At 34.9% G+C, this 25,782-nt stretch overlaps 2 protein-coding genes across 2 annotated transcripts; both read left to right on the top strand.

Moving 5' to 3' along the window:
• Window positions 1-16,521: 16,521 nt before the first annotated feature.
• On the top strand, window positions 16,522-17,477 carry LOC149140099 (E3 ubiquitin-protein ligase ATL23-like). Its single transcript, XM_089449734.1, has one exon. It carries the CDS (start codon window positions 16,528-16,530, stop codon window positions 17,068-17,070), a length of 543 nt encoding a protein of 180 aa, XP_089305860.1. The 5' UTR covers window positions 16,522-16,527; the 3' UTR covers window positions 17,071-17,477.
• A 6,259-nt stretch (window positions 17,478-23,736) lies between these two features.
• LOC149140100 (uncharacterized) lies at window positions 23,737-24,339 on the top strand. The gene is made up of 2 exons (XM_089446976.1): window positions 23,737-23,981; window positions 24,104-24,339. The coding sequence occupies exons 1-2, from the start codon at window positions 23,757-23,759 to the stop codon at window positions 24,287-24,289; spliced, it is 411 nt and encodes a 136-aa protein (XP_089303102.1). The 5' UTR covers window positions 23,737-23,756; the 3' UTR covers window positions 24,290-24,339.
• Window positions 24,340-25,782: the final 1,443 nt, after the last annotated feature.

Genomic DNA, 25,782 nt, shown 5'->3' on the forward strand with positions numbered 1-25,782 from the left:
AAAGACTTAGAATTTTTTGCAATTAGATGGTTTATCATGAGGTTAGGTGGTCAACAGACTTGGATGGCTTATCATGTGGTTAAGTGGCCAATAGACTGGATGGCTTATCATGAGGTTAGGTAGTCAACACACTTGGATGGATTATCATGCGGTTAGGTGGCCAATAGACATGGTTTCCCACTCAGCAAGTTGAGGCCACCTAACTTGTTGTATGTCGTATCAATTTGTTTATTATTAATGAAAAAGAAAGATCTACCAAGCTTTGCCCACCTAACCTGTTTTATGTGGTATCAATTTGCTTATTATTAATGAAAAAGAAAGATCTACCAAGCTTCAAAAAAAGATTAAAAAGTAAAATTAAAAAGATGGAAAATTTGCATATCTTATCATTGATCCAAATCCTTCTACATGATATTCATCATTACCCTATCCCTATTCTCTCCTTCACCTAATTCTTCCCCATTTCTAATCCGAAATTTAAAGCTATTCGCTTGACCAGAATTGCCATTATAAAAAAAAATAAGCTATAACACTAATTTATTAAAATTCAATTTAGCCATTATCAATTCAGCATTCGTAGTTTTAATAATTAAGTTAACTTCTTTTAATTTCCATTTAAATTAACATTTGTTAATCACCATTAAAGAGATATATTGCTTTTAGAATGTCAAACTAAGAAAAAATTACGCATGGTAAACCAATCTCATAAAATATTGTCAAAATGGTTGGTTTAAATATATTTTTTTGTTGGTTTTTTTAATATGAAAAAAAAAATGGAAATCATAAATTTAAACTATATTATAAAAAGTTTCAAAAATTAGATTTATTTATTTATTTTTAAAAAATATAGAAAGCTTTATCAAAATATGGTTTTTTCTTTAGAAAAAGATTGAATTGCAAAAAGTTTTATTGTTGGTTTTTTTAATATGAAAAAATAATTTTTTGAAATCATAAATTTAAATTATATTATAAAAGTTTTCAAAAAAATAAATTTATTTATTTATTTAAATAAATAAACGTAGAAAATTTTATTAAAATATGGTTTTTTTAGTAAAAAGATTGAATTGTAAAAGGAAAAGCCGGAACTAATAAGATTATTTTCATTTCATTTTTACCCAAAAACTCTTTAAGACAAATAAAAATGAACAATAAGAAAAAAGACATAAAAATAAAGATTCAAGATTTTAAAACTTGGGAGAGAATTTTTCATTTTAATAATATCTTTTAAATTAATTACATCACAAATTGTTAATAATTAATCTAAAAAAAATATTATTAAAATCAATATAAATCACAAAAATCTAGAATCTATATTTTCTTATCAAACAATTATTCAATGCATCTCAAAATACGGTGTGCACAATTATTCAATGCATCTCAAAAGACGGTGCGTACCTGTCAGACACATGCTAGTTAAAACAAACACGGGAGTGCAACGAATCCTACGTGCCCCAAACCAAACGCTTGTTTTCATGTCTCCTAGCGTCTTACGACAACACGACTCCGGCCAAAAAAAAGGTGGTCCACGAAGTCAAAGATCGTTTAATTTAGATGTGAGATAGTCATTTATATAATAATAATCACATGCTTGTTAAATAATTGTATTGTCTTGGTTCAGTTGATTGGCTTTGGGAGACTATTTCTGGTGTGGGCCCCTTAATTCTATTTATAGTATTATTTTTTACTTTCAATACTCTCTTACTACTTAGCGACTAGAATGAAGGATTTGGCAAGTCAATTAATTCCTGCGATAGCGGGCGTTTTCAACGAACTATTCTCTCGCAAAATGGTTAAGTACATAACCCCCTTGTCCATTATGTCCAACATGGAGAAATGGGCGTACTGGTGTCGATATTATAGCGAAGAGGCTTGATAGGTTCCTTGTCCACATATACAGTAGACTTCAAAACTTGACTTCTACATCTTCATATGCAAAAATCTTAGACCATGTTACAATCTTCCTAGAATGGAGTGGCGAGCATGATGTCAGCGAGCTGCCTTTTAAGATTAATCATTCATGGCTCCCAGAGAAGGAGTTAACTACACTGATTCAAGATTTTGGCTACAACCACTCGTGGAGATCATTCCAAGAAGATTGACATGGTTTCACATAACCTAAGGCGTCTGAAGACAGTGGTTAAATCATGGGTAACCAAGCGAAAAAATCAGCTTATACAGGAGCTTGCTAACATTGAAAATCAAATATCTAATGGATCCCTCACTCCCAAACTTCTTTTCTGAACAAATTAAAAAGTCAATTTTGGATCTCTCAAGTCCAGGAATATGAATGCAGACATAAAAGTAGACTTCTTCTGGACTTTTTTTGGACTTCTAGAGGATTGAGCTAAGGTTGTGCACTCTCGCTATTTCTTTTCATTTTGGTTATGGATGCACTGAGTAAAAGATTAAAAAAAGTCAAGATGGTTGAAAAGTTCACTAGATGCAAGGTTACATCAAATATGCATCTCTTACACTTATTGTTTGTTGATGACGTCTTATGTCTTGGAGTGGCTAAGTTCTCTGAATGCTACATCTTTCTCAAGTCATTATCAAATTTGGGAATACCTCTCATCTCATTTTAAACAAAGAAAAAACAGAACTCATTACAAATTGCATAAAGGAGGAGGAGACTAGGAAGATTGCAGACCTATTTGGGATTAGAACCAGGTATCTAGATGGTGGCTTCATGTATTAGGGCTTTCACTTGAAGCCTTGCAACTGCAAGAAGCGGAACTCGTCCTAGATTATTGAGAAAATTCAAAAGAAATTGACTTTATGGGAAAACAAGCAACTCACATTGGGTGGTAGGATGATTATGATCAAGGTTGTCTTTCAAGGCGTCTCAGTCCATTGGATACATCTATTTCTTTTGTTAATATCGGTCATCAACAAGATTGAATCAATTCTAACAAAATTCTTTTGGGCATGCTATAGAAATAATTTGAAATTCCATCTATCAAAACTCTCTATAATTTTCAAACTGATGGAGGAAGGTGGCTAGGGAATTAAAGACACAAAGTACTTCAATATGGCTTTGGCAACTAATAATTTACGGAGGGATTTCATGGGACCTAGAATTTGGCATGAAATCATAAGATATAATTACCTTAATAACACAAATTTGGAATAGTGGGTCTTGGAAGGGGCGTCGAAGAAAAAGGGTGCCTCATTTATATGACATTGTCTAATGAAATATAAGCCATGGTTGTGCGGTAATATGAGATGGATAGTTGGTTGCGGTAGCAAAATCTTAGTTGGATTAGATGCCTTCATCAGATTGGAGGGAGTACATATCTTATCTCTTCCCATTATTCAGTTCCTACATGATAGTGGACTTTTCTCCCTTCTTCATATTGGTATCCCATAGAACACTAGTTTTTTCTTCTCCAGTTGGTCACACGTTGTTAAGATGGATATCCCACCAAACCTGGCTTTTGAATGGGATTCCTGCCATTCTAATTTATGCCATGTAGGGATAGTCTTCACAAAGAAGGATGATAGAATTACTTGGGGAGGCTGCTCCAATAAAGGATTCATCTCTACTTAAGGCAATTTATTCATTGATTACTAAGGAAAATTGGAATGATCTCGATACTAAATGGTTGGCCTGTATGTGGAGGTGGGAGGTTCCAGCAAAATTAAAATGTTTCATCTGCCTTGTGTTTCACAATCGAATCCTCGCCTGGGACATTTTAGCTAAACGATGATTCAATGGTTCGGGGCTTTGTCCACTGTGTCAATCGTCAACTGAGGAGGTGCCTCATCTATTTTTGAGTTTCCCTTTTTCAATCTTAACCTGGGAATATGTCTCTAATATTCTAAAGATCAATTCTCTGGTGGATATATCTTCCATCATTGCATGCCTCCGTCACTGGTACTTCCACCATCGAGCATTCAGGGCACACTCATTATACATTTTTTAGGGTATATGGCGATGTAGGAATTTATGCATTTTAGAGAATAAATCTCTAGACTTGATATCCATAGCTCTGAATATTGCGGCATACTTTTTGGAAATTGGCCCTTGGAGACCTACAATCATATCCGTAGATGGTCATGTAATAACCTAGAGAATTTCTTCCCAGTCGAATTTTTTGATGCGCCTCTGTGAATGGGAGTGCGGGTGTGGAGCCATAATCAGATTGCGTCCTTCTCTGGCCTATTACTTCTAATGATCAAGGGGATATGGCACAAATGTTAGAGCAGAGGTTTTGGCCTTATGGGGGTGATTCGATGTGCTTCATGGCTTGCTGTAGAACATATCCTGATTGCAGGTGACTCGAAGGTGGCCATTGATTGAGTCAAAGGCCATTCCTCGCTTGAAGTTCCACCTCTTCTCCATTGGATGGAGAAAATTGGGTCCATGATGGCCTCTTTTTCTTCCATCTGCTTCTACCATATACTTTTAGGGAGCATAATCACTTGGCAGACCATCTTTCTAACCGTGGAGCCTCTATCAGGGAAGGGCAGATATGTTTTGACTTTTTGGCCAAGGGCTCTATCATTAGCTCGGGGGATTTTCCCTTTTGACGTAGGTTTTGTATGTCTCTTCCCCTGGGCGTATAATTTCTTGGACTGATTATCCGTAGGTTCCATCTCTCAGATCTCAATATATGATGCAGGGCACTTTATGGTTCGAGTTTTTGCATGGTATTTTTGTTGGTTATATTGCCTTTTTGTTACTATTTTGATCTATTTTTATGTTCCTACGTGACTTTTCTCAGCCAAATTTTCAAAGTATTTTGAGACAATGAGGGGGTCATGTTTCTTAACAGAACTTCGTATATGTAATTATACTTAGTAGTTACTATCTTTTGAAGAGGAAGAAGAAATTATTTTACCGTCTACGAGGCTAAAGATATCCCATGGGACAAATTGCTTTTTCATTTGTTTGATGTATTCGGCCCTTTTCTATGAAGCTTCAAAATAAATGCTCCAAGCTTCTTGACAAACCCCTTGCTAAATAGATTATCCCAAGAGCTAGCTGCAAGCATATTTGCATAACTTTCCCTATTGTCTTTGAAGGTCTCACATTCTAAAATGAAATGTTTTTCTGTTTCCACTTTTCCGGAAGAACAAAAAATGCATACTCTTTCCTCCCACACTTCCTTTCATCATTTTTACACCGAAGACATGGTCTATATTGGAATTGTGCTTGAGGAATTTCAAAATTTTAAATTATGAATGGCTAGGATTTGATAATCTAGGAATATTCTTCGTCTAATACAAGATCCAACAAATAATATAGAAGATATGTGAATCATTTTCTAGTTTCTTTGACATGATCTTATCTTTAATTTATTAAAAAAATCATTCTTGAAACCTGGTTGGCATATAATTTGTTTAAAAATTATGTATGAAAGGTTGCGTTGGCACTTCATATCTACTTCATTTGGAGTGGCCATTGGATGCATTTCTACACCACCCCCACTTTGCATAATTACGACTATGATTTCCAGTTTAATGTTTCTCATCATTTCTAAGAATATATTAGTTTGAAACTAGCTAGAAAAGCAAACATATTTCTCTATTGATTTTGTTTTTTTAATCTAATTCAAATTTATAAAAAAATTAGTTACTTAAAAGGCATTGTTTGACATTTTTAAAGACTTGCAAAACATTAATATAGTTATTGTTTATAAATTAGATTAAAATTAGAGTTTAGGTTTAATATTATTAATATTTAATTAATAATATTAATATTATAAATGACATTAACATTCTTATTATAAATGAGTTAGCTCCTTCGGGATGGGCCTCAGTGTGACCTTTGTATTATAACCAATTTATTTCATATCTTCAAAGTGACCTTATCCATAAACTTGAGGTGATGGATAGAATATGTTTAAAAATCATGTAGATTGGAAAGGTTGCGATATTATAATCTGTCACTTCCGCGTTCCAAACCACATTATCATGCCTCCATGTTTTTTGACGTCTTATGCTTTCTGGTGTGTCCTGCTTTCTGGTGTGTCTGAGCATTTTATTATGGAAAATTTCTTTGGAGATAGAAGGATTCGAGATGCTATGGGGATAACCCAAGAATGTATACATTCCATAAAATCCCACAAATTGAAAAACTATTTGATAAAGATCGATCTTATCAAAGCATATGATAGGGTCGATTGGGATGTTTTTAGGTTGATCCTTCATAGAATCATCTTCCGCTACAAACATATTAATTAGATCATTGCTTGTGTCATGACAACTAACTTAGTTGTTTTGAGCAATAGTATGCCAAAATACTTCCAGAGGATTGAGGTAAGGTTGTGAACTCTCGCTATTTCTTTTCATTTTGGTTATGGATGCACTGAGTAAAGGGTTAAAATAAGCCAAGATGGTTCGAAGGATCACTAGATATAGGATTACATCAAATAGGCATCTCTTACACTTATTGTTTGTTGATGACGTCTTATGTCTTGGAGTGGCTAAGCTCTCTGAATGCTACATCTTTCATCAAGTCATTACCAAATTTGGAATACCTCTGGTCTCATTTTAAACAAAAAAAAAATCAGAACTCATTACAAATTGCATAAAGGAGGAGACTACGAAGATTGCATACCTATTTGGGATTAGAACTAGGTCTCTAGATGGTGGCTTCAAGTATTAGGGCTTTCACTTGAAGCCTTGCAACTGCAAGAAGTGGGACTGGTCCTAGATTATTGAGAAAATTCAAAAGAAATTGACCTTATGGGAAAACAAGTGGCTCACATTGGGTGGTAGGATGATTATGATCAAGGTTGTCCTTCAAGGTGTCTCAGTCTATTGGATGCATCTATTTCTTTTGTTAATATCGGTCATCAACAAGATTGAATCAATTCTAGCAAAACTCTTCTCGACAGGCTCTGGAAATAATTTGAAATTCCATCTATCAAAACTCTTTATAATTTTCAAACTGATGGAGGAAGGTGGCTGGGGAATTAAAGACACAAAGTACTTCAATATGGCTCTAGTAACTAATAATTTATGGAGGGATTTCATGGGACCTGGAATTTGGCATGAAATCATAAGATATAATTACCTTAATAACACAAATTTGGAATAGTGGGTCTTGGCAAGGGCATCGGAGAAAAAGGGTGCCTCATTTATATGACATAGTCTAATGAAATATAAGCCATGGTTGTGCAGTAATCTCAGATGGATGGTTGGTTGCGGTAGCAAAATCTTAGTTGGATTAGATGTCTTCATCAGATTGGAGGGAGTACATATCTTATCTCTTCACATTATTCAGTTCCTGCATGATAGTGGACTTTTATCCCTTGCTCCATAGAACACTAGTTTTTTCTCCTCCAATTGGTCACACGTTGTTAAGTTGGATATCCCACCAAACCTAGCTTTTGAATGGAATTTATGCCATTCTAATTTATGCCATGTAGGGATAGTCTTCACAGAGAAGGATGATAGACTTACTTGCGGAGGCTTCTCCAATGGAGGATTCATCTCTGCTAAGGCAATTTATTCATTAATTACTAAGGAAAATTGACAGGATCTCGGTACTAAATGGTTGGCCTGTATGTGGAGGTGGGAGGTTCCAACAAAATTAAAATGTTTCATCTGCCTTGTGTTTCATAATCGAATCCTCACCTGGGATACTTTAGCTAAGCGAGGATTCAATGGTCCGAGGCTTTTTCCACTGTGTCAATCGTCTACTGAGGAGGTGGCTCATCTATTTCTGAATTTCCCTTTTTTGATCTTAACCTGGGAATATGTCTCTAATATTCTAAAGGTCAATTCTCTGGTGGATATATCTTCCATTTTTGCATGCCTCTGTCATTGGTCCTTCCACCATCGAGCATTCAGGGTACACTCATTATACATTTTTTAGGGTATATGGCGATGTAGTTATTTCTACATTTTAGAGAACAAATCTCTAGACTTGATATCCATAGCTCTGAATATTGTGGCATACCTTTTGGAAATTGGCCCTTGGAGACCTATCAGTCATATCCATAGATGGTCATATAAGAACCTAGAGAATTTCTTCCCAGTCGACTTTTTTGATGCGCCTTCATGAATGGGGAGTGTAGGTGTGGAGCCATAATCAAATTGAGTCCTTCTCTGGCCTATTACTTCTAATGATCAAGGGGATATGACACAAATGTTAGAGCAAATGTGTTGGCCTTATGGGGGGTGATTCGATGTGCTTCATGGCTCGCTGTAGAGCATATCCTAATTGCAGGTGACTCAAAGGTGGCCATTGATTGGGTCAAGGGCCATTCCTCGCTTGAAGTTCCACCTCTTCTCCATTGGATGGAGCAAATTGGGTCCATGATGGCCTCTTTTTCTTCCATTACTTCTACCATATATTTTTAGGGAGCATAATCACTTGGCAAACTATCTTTCTAACCGTGGAGCCTTTGTCAGGGAAGGGTATATATGTTTTGACTTTTTGGCCAAGGGCTCTATCATTAGCTCAGGGGCTTTTCCCTTTTGACCTAGGTTTTGTATGTCTCTTCCCGTGGGCATATAATTTCTTGGAGTGATTATCCGTAGGTTCCATCTCCCGGATCTCAATATATGATGTAGGGCACTTTATGGTTCAAGTTTTTGCATGGTAGTTTTGTTAATTGCCTTTTTGTTAATATTTTGATCTGTTTTTATGTTCCTACATGACTTCTCTCAGCGAAATTCTCAAAGTATTTTGTGACAATGAGGGGCCAATGTTTCTCAACAGAACTTCGTATATGTAACTATATTTCGTAGTTACTATCTTTTGAAGAAGAAGAAGAAGAAATTATTTTAACCTCCACGAGGCGAAAGATAGCCTATGGGACATATTGCTTTTTCATCTGCTTGATGCATTTGACCCTTTTCTGTGAAGCTTCAAAATAAATGCTCCAAGCTTCTCGACAAACCCCTCGCTGAATAGATTATCCCAAGAGCTAGTTGCTAGCATATCTGCATAACTTTCCCTGTTGTCTTTGAAGGCCTCACATTCTAAAATGAAATGTTTTTCTGTTTCCATTTTTCTGAAAGAACAAAAAATGCATACACTTTCCTCCCACACTTCCTTTCATCATTTTTACACCGAAGACATGGTCTATATTGGAATTGGGCTTGAGGAATTTCAAAATTTTAAATTATGAATGGATAGGATTTGATAATCTATGAATATTCTTTGTCTAATACAGGATCCAATGAATAATATAGAAGGTATGTGAATCTTTTTTTAGTTTCTTTGGTATGATCTTATCTTTAATTTATTAAAAAATCATTCTTGAAATGTGGCTAGCATTATAATTTGTTAAAAAATTATGTATCAAAGGTTGCTTTGGCACCTCAAATCTGCATCATTTGGAGTGGCGATTGGTTGCATTTCCACACCACCCCCACGTTGCATAATTACGACTATGATTTCTAGTTTAACGTTGCTCATCATTTCTAAGAATTATTAGTTTGAAACTAGCTGGAGAAGCACACATATTTCTCTTTTGATTTTGTTTTTTTTTAATCTAACTCAGATTTATTGTCCCAATAAGAGATGGTCCCCACAAATCAGAATGAATATAGTCTAAAATATCTTTACACTTATGATTTCCAGTTTTAAATCTCTGTTTACACTATTTTCCATACACACAATGTTTACAGAAATCCAACTTCAAAGATTCCAGATTGGGAAGAGATCTACGTTTCATCAGTATCTGAAGACCTTTTTCACTCAAGTGACCCAATCGTTGATGCCATAGGCGAGTACCTGCTTCTTCTTTTTCTGACACAATCGCTGCTTCACTGATCTGAGTACTTCCTTTGAGTCTGTAAAGATTTCCAACCTTTTCTGCTTTCATAACAACTAGGGTGCCTTTAAAGACTTTCAGCATGCCATTCTGACCTGTAAACTTATAACCATCTGAATCCAACACTCCCAGAGAAATCATTTTTTTCTTCAAATCAGGTACATGTCTAACACTAGTTAATGCTCTAACTATCTTATCATACATTTTAATCCTGATATTTCCCATCCCAACAGTCTGACATGATACATTATTACCCATAAACATAGAACTACCACTTACATTTTCATATGAAGTAAACCAATTTCTGTGTGGACACATGTGATGAGAAGCACCGGAGTCTAATAGCCAGCTTTCAATACCCTGAGAGACATTACATGAAGTTTCATCTATCATACATAATTCTTCAGCAGACAAAACTTCATCTATCATACCTGAATCAACCTGATCTGCTTCCTTCTTCGAGTTATCAGAGTCTTGTCGTTTCCAACAGTCTTTCTTCAGGTGTCCAATTTTATTGCAGTGACAACATTTTGCCTTACACTTCTTTCCCTTTGATTAAGATCTGGAAGATCCCCTTACTTTTTCTCCTCTTTCCTTTGACCGTCCTCTAGCTATCATGGCTTCTAATGCAGTTGTTTCATTATTGGATTTCCTTCGTACTTCTTCAGATAAGAGATCTCCCACAAGTGATTCAAATTTCAAAGAATCAGTGGTGCTCAAACTGATTGAAGTTACGAAGTGATCCCATTATCGGGCAGAGAACACAACAAGGTTATAGCTTTGTCATCTTCCTAAATTTTAACTTCCATATTTGTTAATTGGCATATAAGTGTATTAAAAACATTCAAATGTTCTGCAACTTTTGAACCCTCCTTCATTCAAAGATTGTACATTTGTCTTTTCAGATAAATTCTATTGGTTAACGACTTTGTCATATATAGTTTTTCTAGTTTTTCCCATAACCCGGAAGCTGTACTTTCTTCAACAATTTTGAAGAGAACTTCATCTGCCAAGCATAACCTGATTGTACTGAGAGCTCGGGCATCCAAGTCCTCCCAGTTCGAATCAGTCATGCTTACAGGTTTCTTATTTTCCTCGTCCAAAGCTTTGTGCAACCCTTGTTGCACAAGCAAATCCCAAACTTTTAGTTTTCATAGAGCAAAGTTGCTATTGTCGGTGAATTTCTCCACCTCGAACTATGCACTCGACATCTTGGCCATTTATTTCCTCCTAGGGTTTCGGTCTTTTAACTAGGGTTTCTAAAAAACAAAGGGTTTTCCAAGTGGTTTTCCAAGTCCCCCCATTTTTTTTAATTTCTTACTTCAATTTTCTGGAAAAATTTCACAAATTCCCCAATAAAAAATTCAAAATTGTACTTTAACAAATTTTTCCAAATTGACTTAAAAAACCTACAACATTTTTTTGGAAAAAATTCCCTTTTGTGTAATTTCAAATTTAAAAAAAAAATCTCTAATCTTCAAATTTAATGAAACCCTTATACAAACCCTACTTCAGTTTCCCTTTTCTTCAATTCAATGAATATCTTTGTTTCCGCTAACAAGAATTACCTGGATTTCACAGTGGCTTGATTTAGGCTTCATCGACGAAATATTGCATCCGGACACCAGCAAACACACGCAGATATGTTCTGGGCAGGGCCAACGATGGGCACGCTACTCTCCTTGACACAAACCCCTTCTCTCCTTGACGTGCCTCCTCACCAGTCCACGCAGAGGGCAGCATTTCTGGTCTTTAACACACACGCAGCAGATTTCTGGGCTCTCAGTCTTCGCAGTTCACATGCAACATATTTCTTTAACATGCACGCCTGAATTTTTTTCCCGACAATGGGTTCTCTTCCTCAATAGCGGCAGGCTCTCCGAGCTCTGGGTTCTGCTTGATTATGTAGGGACACGCAGCGATTTTTTTTTCCGGCAATGGGTTCTCTTCCTCAACAGCGGTGGGCTCTCCGAGCTCTGGGTTCTGCGTGATTACGCAGGGACACGCAACAATAAGCGTTCTCTTACTCAATAGCGGCAGGCTCTCCGAGCTCTGATCCACGCACACGCAGAATGCCCTTTTTGTCCACACGCAGATTGCCCATTTTTTTTCACATGCAGATTGCTAACTCAACTTGACTGGCACGTAAATTAAACTCAACTTTGTAATTAGATGAGTTACTGATCAAGAAAGGAAGAAGCATTTACAGTTATAAATTAACCAAGAAAGGAATGTAATTGACAGGGAACTGAATACAACCACACAAGAAATAAGTCAGGATTTATGTGGTAAAACCCTGACAGAGTGTCAAGGAAACATCCATGGGGCAAGGGATTGGAATCTCTATTCAATCTATAAATGGTTATCCATACAATAGTTCGGGTATTCATCAGTTTTATATAAGTCTCCGTTACATAACTGTTGATTCGGTATAAAACCAACTTGTCAATAACTAATACAATTTACCCAAATTTACATTAATTAATTGTCAACTACCGAAAGAAGAATATATTAATAATGTACATGTACCTACATTTGCATATTTGCATATGTCCAACCACTAACACCCAATCTACCAGTTCAGCGAAAACTTTTTTGTCCAAAACCTTTACGCCCAAAAGGTGTTATATAGGAGAGGCGCGGAGTTAGCTCCTCCGGGATGGGCCTCGGTGTGACCTTTGATATTATAAACAATCTATTTCATATCTTCAAAGTGACCTTTGATATTATAAACAATCTATTTCATATCTTCAAAGTGACTTATCCACAAACTTGAGGTGATGGATAGAATATATTTAAAAATCATGTAGATTGGAAAGGTTGTGATATTATAATCTGTCACTTCCGCGTTCCAAACCACATTATCACGCCTCCATGTTTTTCGACGTCTTATGCTCTCGGGTGTGTGATTCTTTTTATTACTAGTGTGGTGGCCCTGACTGCCGACACAAGCGAGGCAATGACAACGATGGCATGGCATCCATCGTTGGCCTTCCCTTCCATGTCAGATCATCCTGCTCTGTCACGCCACCTTTGGAGACGGGATCTTCTTAATCTTCACGATATCGTGAGCGTGCATCGCAGCCGTTGACATAACATCAGAGGCTCATTCAATACAGGAAAGTTGCCGTAGATATGTTTGGTTAGCGGAGGCGGACGCAGGGAGGGCGAGTGCGCGGTTCGGTGACAGGTTCCGCGTGATCGCATGATGCAGCCATACCTTCCATTTACTCTACGCGGATGCGTGGCTCTCATAATGTTCCCTCTTGGTCCCCATAGCGCCATAACACCACTTGTGAGAGCGAGGAAGTGGAGGCCAGTGATGAAGATGAGCAGAGTAGTCAAGGCTGAATTAACAATTCCTAATTTCTTTCTTTGCCGAACGGACTCTAATTTGATTTCTCCATACAGGCTGATTTTTTTTTAAGTTTTACAATGTAAATTGAATTCTACTTGAAACTTTACAGCGAAAATTCAATTTAGCCACGAGTGATTTTTTTTTTTAATTCTTATGTTTATGGTTAAACTATTTTGAGCATAGTTTAAAATAAATTTGTCGATATTTAAATGAGTTTAGGTTAGCTTTTTTATTGTTTTTTTCCCAATTATCCGAATTCATTTTTCAAGTAAAATGTGATATATTTTTTTCAGATTTTATTACTGGACATATTTATAGTTTTAGTATCTTTTTAATAGAAATTTTAGGTGAATTTTGTTGTTTTCTATGTGTGATTTTGTTTTTCATAAACTTATTCTATTGGAGTGCATTTTGTTCCATAGAGAGTAGAGCAGCCTAAAGTGAATAGACATAGAGAAAACAAAGAGGGTTAGTACACTATAGCAGCTCACAGGCCTCACTTCTTCGTAGTTGCATCCAATTTCCATTCATAAAAAAATAGTATAGTAGCTTCTCTTTCCAATTGGGATGGATTTACCAAGTTATATCTTGTATTAATTTGTGGTTTGTGAGCTTTATCTCATTGTTCTAAGTTTTTTAAGGTACACTGTACCAATTATCAAGGCGATAGACTATCCCAAGTTAGTACTTCTTCCTAAAGGAGAAGGTTTTCCTCCCAATAACTAAAACAAATATTATATGTAATTTTTTAAGGATTAGAGGAAGAGGGAGAATTGGGTTACCCAAGCCTTCCATATTATTACTAGGCAATGATAGGGAGTCTTCAATACTTTCAAGTTATTTCTCTACTGGTGTTAATGTGAGGTAATTTGTTGGTGTTTCCTCCTACCAATCATGCTTCAAAGGTGACACTGATTGAAACTCTTTGTTCTCGTTGAGAACCTGGATATTTTGTTTGAGAGGAAGGATGCAATCTTTTTCTAGATGACCATACTAGTGGTAGTGCCCACATTTGAAGGGGATCACTTCATAATCCAAGGCCTAATATAGTTTGGAAGATAGCTTCTTTATCATGATAGAATCCATTGGGATTTTTTATTGTCATTGACCCACCAAGATGTGAGGGATTACCACCTCTCATGACCTCTTGTAAGAGTTTTCTAGTTTATAAAAAAATTCTAAACAATTTTCTATTTCTCTAAAAATATCATCTAACTAAATAATTATAAGTAAGTTGGGGAATCTATCCCATATAAGAACATATTCCTTATGTGTACACTTTGCATCAAATTTACTTTCCAATTCTTCAAGAATAATGGTTGCCATCCCTAATTCCACAAAGACAAAAGAATTTTGTTGATATCTTCACCTATCCTCATAATCTAGAGAATCCCTCCTTTGACCAAAATCATGCTACACTCTTCCATATTCATGATCTCATGTAGTTTAATTTCCTCTAGTAAGTCTAAATTTATGACATAAACCTTCTTTTTAACACATTTTCTATACTTTTACATTCCTCAAACTTCTCAATCCTATCCATTCCTATTTTTGGACAATGACTTTACCAATGAGACTCCAGTCATAAAATCCCCATATGAAATTCTACAAAAAGAAATTGAAATCATCAAAACCCCTCTTTGATAATTAATTCCAAGGGAAATGACAAATAATTAATTGAAACTATATCTAAAGGTTTGCTACCATTCACTCGAGAATGGATACAAGTGAGGTGAATGATGTGGCTTGTTTATATCTTCACTAAGAGAAAAAAAAAAAAAATCGTCCTCTAGAACCCCTCGATTAAGTGAACCCTATTATGCATTCCTGCTATGTTGATTACCTTCCTGCTATGTTGATCACCCAATGGATTAGAATTGAGGAACTTAACCTTGTCGCTTCAATTATAAAAGGATGAGGCTTTGTTAAATCGCAAATTATAAACCACAAGATGGCTCTTCCTGCAACATCTATCTCCATGTTGCTTGAATTAATGAGGTGTGAGATTAGTTTTGTAGTACAACATCTTTGATACGTAGCAGATCTAATGATCTTTAAAGGATTAGTTTAAATAATCAACCACTTTTTTTTTCATAAATCCAAAGTCTAACTCACCAACTTATTTGATTTATATATAATAACTAGGACTTGTGGCAAAAACATAAAACCCTAACAACAATGCTATCTATCACGATAATCTCATCTTTTAATATTCATTTATTATTCTCATCTTTTAATATTCATTTATATTTAAAAAAATAATAGAAATAAATTATTATATATTTTTAAAAATAAAATATTTCTATTTGAAAATTTCAAAAAGGTAAAAGTAAAAACACTTCATTTAATAAGTTTAAAGTCATGGGAGAGTTGGACATTACAGATATATAAATTGAATTTTGTATTTTGATTTATTAATATTAAACAATAATAATATATTTTAAATTGGTTTAAAAATATATAAATAAAAATTTAAATATTTTATTATTAATTTAATGTAATAAAATGTTATTTAAAAAATAGAAAGAGGAAAAAAAGCTACCTTAAATGTTAAGGTAGGGTCTCCCTTCCTATAAAGGATTCAATGGCATTATTGATACATGAATTGAGTTAAACAGTTAAAAGGTGATTCAATGACATCATTGATTATATGAATTAAGTTGAACACTAAAAGGTGGTCATTGATTATATGAATTAAGTTCAACACTAAAAGGTGGTCATTGATTATATGAATTAAGTTCAACACTAAAAGGTGGATCCTATTACGAAATTTATTTTTTTACAGAAAAGGTGGATCCTATTACGAAATTTATTTTTTTACAGAATAAAGCATTGGCATTCAAAATGGTGTGTAAGTTGAGATATTCTATTTTAATTAGGAAAGGGGAAAATTTATCATTTCCATGTTTAACAATTAAATCAACTTGAGATCTCACATCATTCTTTGAGAGCAACTATCATAGCCGTGCACGCAAGCTCTTTTGAAGGAATCCACAATATAAAATAATAATTAATGGGTTAAGATTATCCACTCGGGAGATTTTATTCTTAAAATGTTGAAGTGGTGTCAATTTTTAGATCAAAAGTCTGCTTTTGGTGTGAAATTGTCCAATTTACGGCAAAAAAAATGATAAGATTCGTGTTGGGAGGTTTGAAATGATAAGATGGTAAATTGATTTAAGCCATAATTCCAAGCCGTATGACCATCTGTAGAGACAAGCAAGGCAATATCAGCGATGGCATGGCGGCCATCGTTTGTCTGTCTGGACTTGTAGAAATAACAATGATTTAAAGGCTTGCTTGCCTCTCCTCCCATGTCAGATCTTGCTGCTCTGTGATGCCTGCTTTAGAGATGGGATATTCTTGATCCACAGAATATCGTCTGGTTTTGAGGTTTAGTTTTTATAATCAGCCTGCAATTAGATTAGAGAGAGAATGATTTTAGCCATTGTGGTATCCCTGTTGCTGTTTTGCGCTGGTATGGCCATGCTGGTGGCGTTCTATCTCTGTCTTGTCTCCTATGTGTCTCTGTATCAGAGGCGTGGACAGCGACAGTTCGAGGAGAACAGCAACGTTCCCAAGCAACAGGGCCTTTCAGAGGCTGACCTCCAGCGTTTGCCCACAGTCGAATGCCTGAAAGAAGAAGAGCGGACTCCGCAGGAGTGCGCGGTATGCCTCGAGCCACTCCAGATCGGTGACTGGTGCCGCGTGATTCCAGCATGTGGCCACGCCTTCCATGTGCATTGCGCCGATGCGTGGCTCTCAAAGCGCTCCGTTTGTCCCATTTGCAGGACGAGCGCCGCTTGCGAGAGCGGGGAAAAGAATGGTGTGAATGGTTGCGCGCCTGCGGTGGCGTTGCCCCAAAAGGAGGGGCGGGATCACGATCAAGAATTGGGGCATCTCCCTCAGCCTCCTCCTGCTGAGAGTGTCGTTGTTGAAATGCCGATAACCCTATCACCTACAGAGTGTAGAGGTTGAGGACGCTTTGGGTTGCGGCTATGTGCATCGGACCAAGTTTTTCTTTTTTTTTTCGAAAAAGTTTCAGTTAAAAGTAGTTGGAATATGGTAAAAACAATTCAAGAAATTTTATTGTAGCAATGTTTGAATTTTATTTTTAATGGTGAAAATGGATTCAGCACAGTCAACAACTTTTGAGATATCTTGAAGTTTGATAGCTGTGTTTGAATCATGTTTCTAATGGTGAAAATTGATTCAGCATCATCAAAAACCTTTAAGGCATCTTGAAATTTGACAGCTATAACCTGGATTTACAAAAATAGCTGTCTGATTTTATCAAAAAATTGCTAGAATTTCCATGATTTTCAAGGCAAAAAAAGCAGTATGTTTAGACTACTACCCACATGAATGGATTAGTCTTTCCTTAATGACAGTAGAGAAAATTTAATTTAAGTTTTCATTTATGTTATAAAGAACTCTGGTTTTTGAAATGTTAAATATTTTTGACATCCCATTTAAAAATAAAGTTCCTAAATTTGTCTTTTTACTATTTAAATCTTATTTTTATTAGTGAAAATAGATTCAACACCATTAAAAAAAATTTGGTTTTAAAATTTGACCATTGTTCCAAATTTCCCAAAATTATCAAAACTTTTCAAATATTTGTGTTATTTTCCTAACAAATTTAAAGCCTCATCCGATTATGCCTCCGCAAGCCTATTTTTTAACCCATTATAAATGGTGGAGTTAAAAATAATTTTGATCTTAATAAATCGTATATTTAAAGTAATACGTCAGCTTATTCACCAACATGAGAAAAATAAAAACTATTTAAAGTAATATCTCAGCTTATTCTCCTGAGCGAGAAAAACAAAAAACAAATTTCAACTATAATTCAGGCAAAAACAAATTTCAACTATAATTCAAGGATGAGAGTTTTATACGGTTTCTTCTATAATGTAAGACATACGGTGAAAGATATATACGAGTGTTGTATTATATTTCCCAATTATGTATAACTTGGTCTTATATAACGAGTCTCCTTCACTCTTTTGATTTTGTTTGGAATTTGATTTGGCCAGATTTCTGTTGCTGTTTAAATGTTTGATAGACAGTTAGATCATGAGAATTATTAAATGTTATTAAAACAATACTTTAAAAATAATAGAAATTTTAGTGGAATTTTTAAAAAAATTGGTAGAAATTTTTAGAATTTTTTGTTGTTGAGTTGTACGTTAAAGGTTTTTGATAGTGTTAATTTATTTTTCACATGCAAAATAAATTTAATTAAATTCCTTAATTTTTTTGGTTTTTATAGACAATATTTTATTAAATTGATAAATATTTTTATTTATTTTTTATATATAATAAAAAAATTCCATAAAATTATTTAATGTGTTGCTTCTAAAACTTTTTTGCTGCAAAACCTTTTTACGATTAACAAAAATTTCATGGCTTCAATATTTCAGACAACATGTACAGAAACATGCAATTTCAATTTAATTTGCCCAGCCAAATTAGTTTGCTAGTTTACTTAACCTTAAGTATGTCTGTATCTTATCGATTTAAAATCTTCCGGGTGACTACGGGCATGGTGGGTGACAAAGTATTTTCTTTTGCTTTCAATAAATTGTTAGAATTTCTACAAATTCAGCAATGATGCTGCATGCGGAATAAACTCAAAGAATCATTAAACCTTATTGCCTAGGGATACGAGTTACCTCCAGCCATCGGTGATGTATTGACGCAGGCCACAGTCCACAAGCTTCTCCTTCAGCACTCCAGCTTCTGTCCAAGCAAAAGAACACAAAATTCTGAAGGCACTTCCGAGCTCTGCTATCTCAGCTAGATGGTGTAGAACTGAAGGGGGTTGAGATAGGAGCTTGGGGACCAACCAGATGAACATATAGCTAAGCTTCCATCAAGCTTCTAAATGCTATGTGTTAGAAAAACCACAAATCAAGGTAGAGATGAGATCAAAGTAATGGACCACTTTAGTAGCTCCCAATTATTAATTTAGTAATTGCAGTTGATTTTCTTAACTTAAGGAAACTACTGCAGTTGGTTTCCATAAGTTAAGAAAAACTGCAACTCCATAAATCAAGGTAGCTTTTGTGTTAAATTAATGGAGCTTAACATTCTCCCACTTGGTCCATACTTCCAAACTTAATGTCTCAACTTAAAAACCATTGATAATCTGTATTAAGTAATAGATACACGAATCATGGTGATAAGTCCTCTAATGACGAGTATTACCTTCCATGTATTACTATGCATTTATTCTTATTATAATTTATGTGGCAACAATTTCTTAATGAATAAACCCTATGTTTATTCTTGGTCCTTCTTAAATGAATTTTCTCAAATCAACTTAAGGTGCACATAATATGAGAAAAAACATCACAATAATTAAGAATTTCATTAACATTGTCCATACAATGAAAAAACTGCATAATGGAACCAAGTCCCATATTCAATACATGATCCTTGAAATTAACTGTGGCATGCCCTTAATCAAAGGATCATTGATCATTAACTCAGTGCTGACGTGCTCAATGACCACTTTATTTTCTTTAACACGTTCCCTTATAGCTAAAAACTTAATGTCGATGTGTTTATTTCGACTCCCACTTTTTTAGCCATAAAACCAGCAGCTGAATTATCACAATATATTCTCAATGGCTTAGATATAGAATCCATAATTCTAAGCCCAAAAATGAAATTCTTAAGCCATACACCATGTAAAGCAGCCTCAAACAGGATATACATAAGCATGTAGTCTTTGGTCCCATGAAGGTACCTCATTACTTTCTTTGCAGCTCTCCAGTGGTCTAAACCTGGATCACTCTGACATCGTCCCAACATTCCTACATTAGGCTTCCGACAGCAGAAGCATATGGAATGTTCTTCATTTGTTCCCTTTCTAAGTCGTTCTTCGGGCATTGGTTCAAATTGAACCTATCACCCTTCACAATGGGAGCTACACTTGGTGAACAATCCTTCATCTGAAATCTCTCTAAAATTTTTATTAATATAGGTTTCCTGGGACAGACCCAAGATGCCTCGAAATCTGTCTCTATGGATCTTAATGCCAATGACATAATATGCCTCACCCATATCATTCATATCAAAACTTTTAGAGAGGAATTGTCTCACCTCATGCAGCAAACCCTTATCATTGGTTGCTAGCAAAAGGTCATCCACATATAAAACAAGAAAACAAATTTTACTCCCACTAACCTTCAGGTATATACATTGATCCATAATGTTTTCTACAAAACCAAAAGAAGAAATTACACTATGGAATTTCAAATACCATTGGCGGGATGCTTGTTTTAAACCATACAATGACTTCTTGAGCTTGCAAACCAATTGCTCACCATGACTAGAGGGGAATCAATGAAGATGTGTTATTCATGAAGAAGTGTTATCAATCATTATCTTTTAGTGCCAGTGTGAACATGCATTGAATCATATGTGACATTGTTTTGCAGCAAAGACCATTAGACAAAATACCATTCCCAACATAATCAGATTTATAGAATAGACTGAAAGATTTTTTTTTCTGAAAATTTTAAGGAATATCCAAAAGGTACAAGCCTTGAAACTGAGATCAAGTTTCTAGAAAAACTTGGAACATAACAGGTCTTTTCTAACTCCAAAACAAAGCCACTACTTAAAGTTAAATAACATGTTCCTATAGCTTCCACATGCGAGCCCATCTTGTTTCCTGATAAGATGCTTTGCTCACTTCCCACTGGCTTCCTTTGGTTTTGCAAACCTTGTAAGGAATTCGTAATGTGAATTGTTGATCCAGAATCAATCCACCATGTGTTAATATTAACGTTAACCATATTAGATTCATAACAAACAAATGAGATTGTTTCCTTAAGTTCGGGAATGTCACAACGAATTTCAGAGAAATTTCCAGGTCGTACTGCTGCATCAAAATAAAGAATCACATGCTTATGTTGAGGCTTAATAAACTTTCATGTTTTACCAATGTAAAACATGGTAAAAAGAATTGAATCAAATGACATGAAAATTGCCTGTAGGCTAAATTTTCAATTCAAGCAGATTCAATAAAACTTTATGAACTTTCACGTTTTACCAATGTAAAATATGCTAAAAGGAATTGAATCAAATGACATGAAAATTGCCTGTGGGCTAAATTTTCAATTCAAACAGATTCAATAAAACTTTATAAACTTTCATGTTTTACCAATGTAAAACATGCTAAAAAGAATTGAATCAAATGACATGAAAATTGCCTGTGGGCTAAATTTTCAATTCAAGCAGACTCAATAAAACTTTTATGAACTTTCATGTTTTACCAATGTAAAACATGCTAAAAAGAATTGAATCAAATGACATGAAAATTGCCTGTGGGCTAAATTTTCAATTCAAGCTGATTCAATAAAACTTTATGAACTTTCATGTTTTACCAATGTAAAACATGCTAAAAAGAATTGAATCAAATGACATGAAAATTGCCTGTGGGCTAAATTTTCAATTCAAGCTGATTCAATAAAACTTTATGAACTTTCATGTTTTACCAATGTAAAACATGCTAAAAAGAATTGAATCAAATGACATGAAAATTGCCTGTGGGCTAAATTTTCAATTCAAGCTGATTCAATAAAACTTTATGAACTTTCATGTTTTACCAATGTAAAACATGCTAAAAAGAATTGAATCAAATGACATGAAAATTGTCTGTGGGCTAAATTTTCAATTCAAGCTGATTCAATAAAACTTTATGATAAAACTTATTAATTCATAACTCCTGTGGGTAGGTTATGAAATTTTATCCTAATTAATCACATAAATATAATAAAAATTCCTGTGGGATAAAATTTATTATATTCAGTGTAATTAATTACAATTTAATGTCTAATCTTTATGTGATCTTGCCAATCAACATATAATTTTATTTAATTAAAGATGTTGTGGCTACTCTCTAATTAATTAAAATTACATGGATTATTAGACATTAATTTTGTTGCATAAACAAAACTTAACCAGAGAGAAAAATAATGTTTACTGAAAGGAGTAAGTCAAAATGACATTTTAATAAACTCCATATAACTGTAATAATTCTCCAGCAAATTCAAAAGCAGGTTAAAGCAGTCAGTATGACTACAAATTGATTGTTCAATTTATAAACTTAACCCGGAGATTGACTCACAAAATTGATTTTCAACAATGCTAAATCTGAACTTCATGCGAACTGAATGCCCAAATGAGAAATAAACCATTTCTTATTTCTCTTTAATTACAAATGTTCATAAATGTAAGTTCAATGTAATGTAATCAATTTACTTTGCATTTTGAATTGTTGATTTTATATAGTTTATCCAAATTAACTATATAAATAAAAATAACATATACCATAACAATCTTTAACATACATATAAACCGTTATGGTATATAATCAAAGGGTAATACCATGTGTTATAAACAAAATCCAACGTTAAACAAATACTTGGCATGGTATAACCTCCACCCAAAATTATCAAATAACATAAAATGATCTTAAAAAATGAATGTGATTGCAGATGCCAAGAACCTGAGTTAATGGTATATGCGTATTCACGCTAGGATGGACTGATGCCACAGTCTTTTCAATGCGGCTTCCACCATGCAAAAATTTTGAATCACTAACACGTTTGGCTTTACTTCCCTCAAATATATATAAATGAACTCATGCGCAATATTTAACTTCATGCGCAATAATCATGGAATAAAAAATTGATTGCCCGAATGAGAAATAAAGACTCGGGATCAACACATATGCCATGGGTTACATAACAAATACAAGACACTCCCTTTAAAGAAAATAAATAAATAATCAGAGGAACCCTTTTAAATTACGTTCGGGACTCTATGAAGCGGAATTTAATAATGGTCTAAATATAAGGTTGGTTATATATGTAACCAACTCCATTATTAAACAAACAAACCCACGTGCTTGTGACAAAACCAAGTCACATAAACCAAAAGTTTTGTGAACGGTTATAAAAATACGACTACTCCTATGAAATGAGTGGTGACCTGGCTTGACGGAGTATTAATAAGCAACATGTGAGAAACAAATAGGCCTTGCCTTCATGCTACTTGCACCACGTAAAACCAGCCCTTTAAGTTGACTCGCCAGCACTTTAGATATTTACTCAGCATATATAGCATGACGGAGTACAAGTAATAGTTCAACTTTTTCCCGGATACATAACACATCACCATCCAAGTGTCCATGGCATGGAAGTTGATGTGATGTAATCGGCCAAATAAAGGATTATAATCCTCAACTCAAAAGTCTTGCTAAACGGAAGAGCACACGTAACTCATTGCTATGTGACCCATTATGGTAAACCATATGATACGTGTATTATATTCCAAAACCCCACATAAATAAAGCACATAAGTAATTAAAATAATAAAATATCATTAAATTTCCAAATGTCCATATTTCACCTAAAACATCATTATGGTGAAACATAAAAACGTTGCAGTTTTTCAGTTAGAAGAATTCTCTACATGATTAACCATTGGGTTTACTAAATATAAAATCATCAATTTTATTATGAAAGAAAAGCTCAATATACTAGACGGAAGTCGTATTCTGATCGCTATCAAGAAAGCAAGTTTCATTCAAATCTCTTGCGAAAAGATTTGTGGAAAATTTATCGTTTTCTTGTTATGAAGAAATGACGCATATCTTCAGGCACAAATTAGTCTTACGAGCTACAGCTCCAATCTCCTTTCAGAGTGATTTCAAGAAACTAGATCTGAATATAGTTAATCACTCTCACAAATCGGATTCCTTGTTCTGCAATTTCGTGGAATCCATTTGCTGGAAAATTTGCCGGGAAACTCAAGTAGCTTGCATTTTCATTCCCTTTAATGGTTTCAAGATTCATCTCATATATCAGGTACATGCAGTTATAATTTGCTTACATTAAAATAATTACAGTAACAAAACAATTGCATTAACCTAATGTAGCAGTGCGTAGTCAAATTGGCAAGTTACGCTTCTATCTTATCATTATAACAGAAGGGACAAAGCAAAGCTGTCAAGAAAGCAGTGACAGAGTTGGAAAGACATTTTGCGGCTGAGATGGACAGATGTGGGTTCGATCCGGTAGAAGCCCACTTAATTTGGGCAAAACAAAGCGAGCACTGTCTCTGTAGTTCTCCAAATGAACCGGAAGCCAGAGAAAGTTTGGAACACAGTATTTGACATGTGAGAATATCCAGTTACTGGATTCTTATCGTGCCTGAAACACCGTTGTATACTGTTGCGTGCAAAACACCCATGAGCATTTCTAAATAAATGGGCCTCTAAAAGTGATGTTGGAATCCACTACGGAGTTCTCCCAGGGATAAATTAGATAGCAGAAATGTGCCCTTTTTCGTATTTTTCTTGAGATGGGGTGCGCTTTCCTTGAGAACAAAATGATATGGGGATTTGCCCAAATGCATAACTATGAATTGTATTTTGACCTAATATGGTTAACGCATACTTCAATTAGTCACATGCACAGGCAGCGCTCCTCCAAATGCATGAGGGGCTCGAAACCACTCAATATTTTAGCCAACACAGAGCAAGGCAGAGGTAAAATGGCTCCGATACCAAATGTTAGAAATTTCTACAAATTCAGCAATGATTCTGCATGCGGAATAAACTCAAAGAATCATTAAACCTTATTGCCTAGGGATACGAGTTACCTCCAGCCATCGGTGATGTATTGACGCAGGCCACAGTCCACAAGCTTCTCCTTCAGCACTCCAGCTTCTGTCCAAGCAAAAGAACACAAAATTCTGAAGGCACTTCCGAGCTCTGCTATCTCAGCTAGATGGTGTAGAACTGAAGGGGGTTGAGATAGGAGCTTGGGGACCAACCAGATGAACATATAGCTAAGCTTCCATCAAGCTTCTAAATGCTATGTGTTAGAAAAACCACAAATCAAGGTAGAGATGAGATCAAAGTAATGGACCACTTTAGTAGCTCCCAATTATTAATTTAGTAATTGCAGTTGATTTTCTTAACTTAAGGAAACTACTGCAGTTGGTTTCCGTAAGTTAAGAAAAGCTGCAACTCCATAAATCAAGGTAGCTTTTGTGTTAAATTAATGGAGCTTAACATAAATTACAATGTCGTTATGGGCTTTTCCGCAAATGGGGAGCATCAAATTACAATGTCGTTATGGGCCTTTTCGCAATGGGGAGCATCTAAATTTACTTTCGACGTCAGCAACCACTTTCATAATTAAAATATGGTACCAACCTAATTATTTCTATGAAAGGCTCAGTGGGTTGTGACTCGGCAGTAAATTAGCGTACGTTACGTGGAGTGTGGTTATCGATTTTACGTTTGTTCAAATACGGTTGGTTTAAGTTTATTGGTCCACTCTCTTATATTTGATTAGGGTTTTAATGGATTATTTGGATTATTATTTTTTTAATTAAAGAAATCGGGCCTGGGGTAGCTTTCATGCTAATTTGATATCTAAATATTCTTGGAATTGTTGTTTCTTTTTCGATGGATAACAATTATCTATTTCATCTACTCTAGACATAGTGGATAACAATTATCTATTTCATCTACTCCAAACATCGAGGAAAGGGGTTCTTTTTCGATGGATAACAATTATCTATTTCATCTACTCTAAACATAGTGGATAATAGTTATCTATTTCATCTACTCCAAACATCGAGGAAAGGGGTAGTTAG

This window comes from Pinus tabuliformis, chromosome X (assembly GCF_031772625.1).
Source record: "Pinus tabuliformis cultivar Carrire ecotype Pingquan chromosome X, CPIR1, whole genome shotgun sequence".
Taxonomy (NCBI): domain Eukaryota; kingdom Viridiplantae; phylum Streptophyta; class Pinopsida; order Pinales; family Pinaceae; genus Pinus; species Pinus tabuliformis.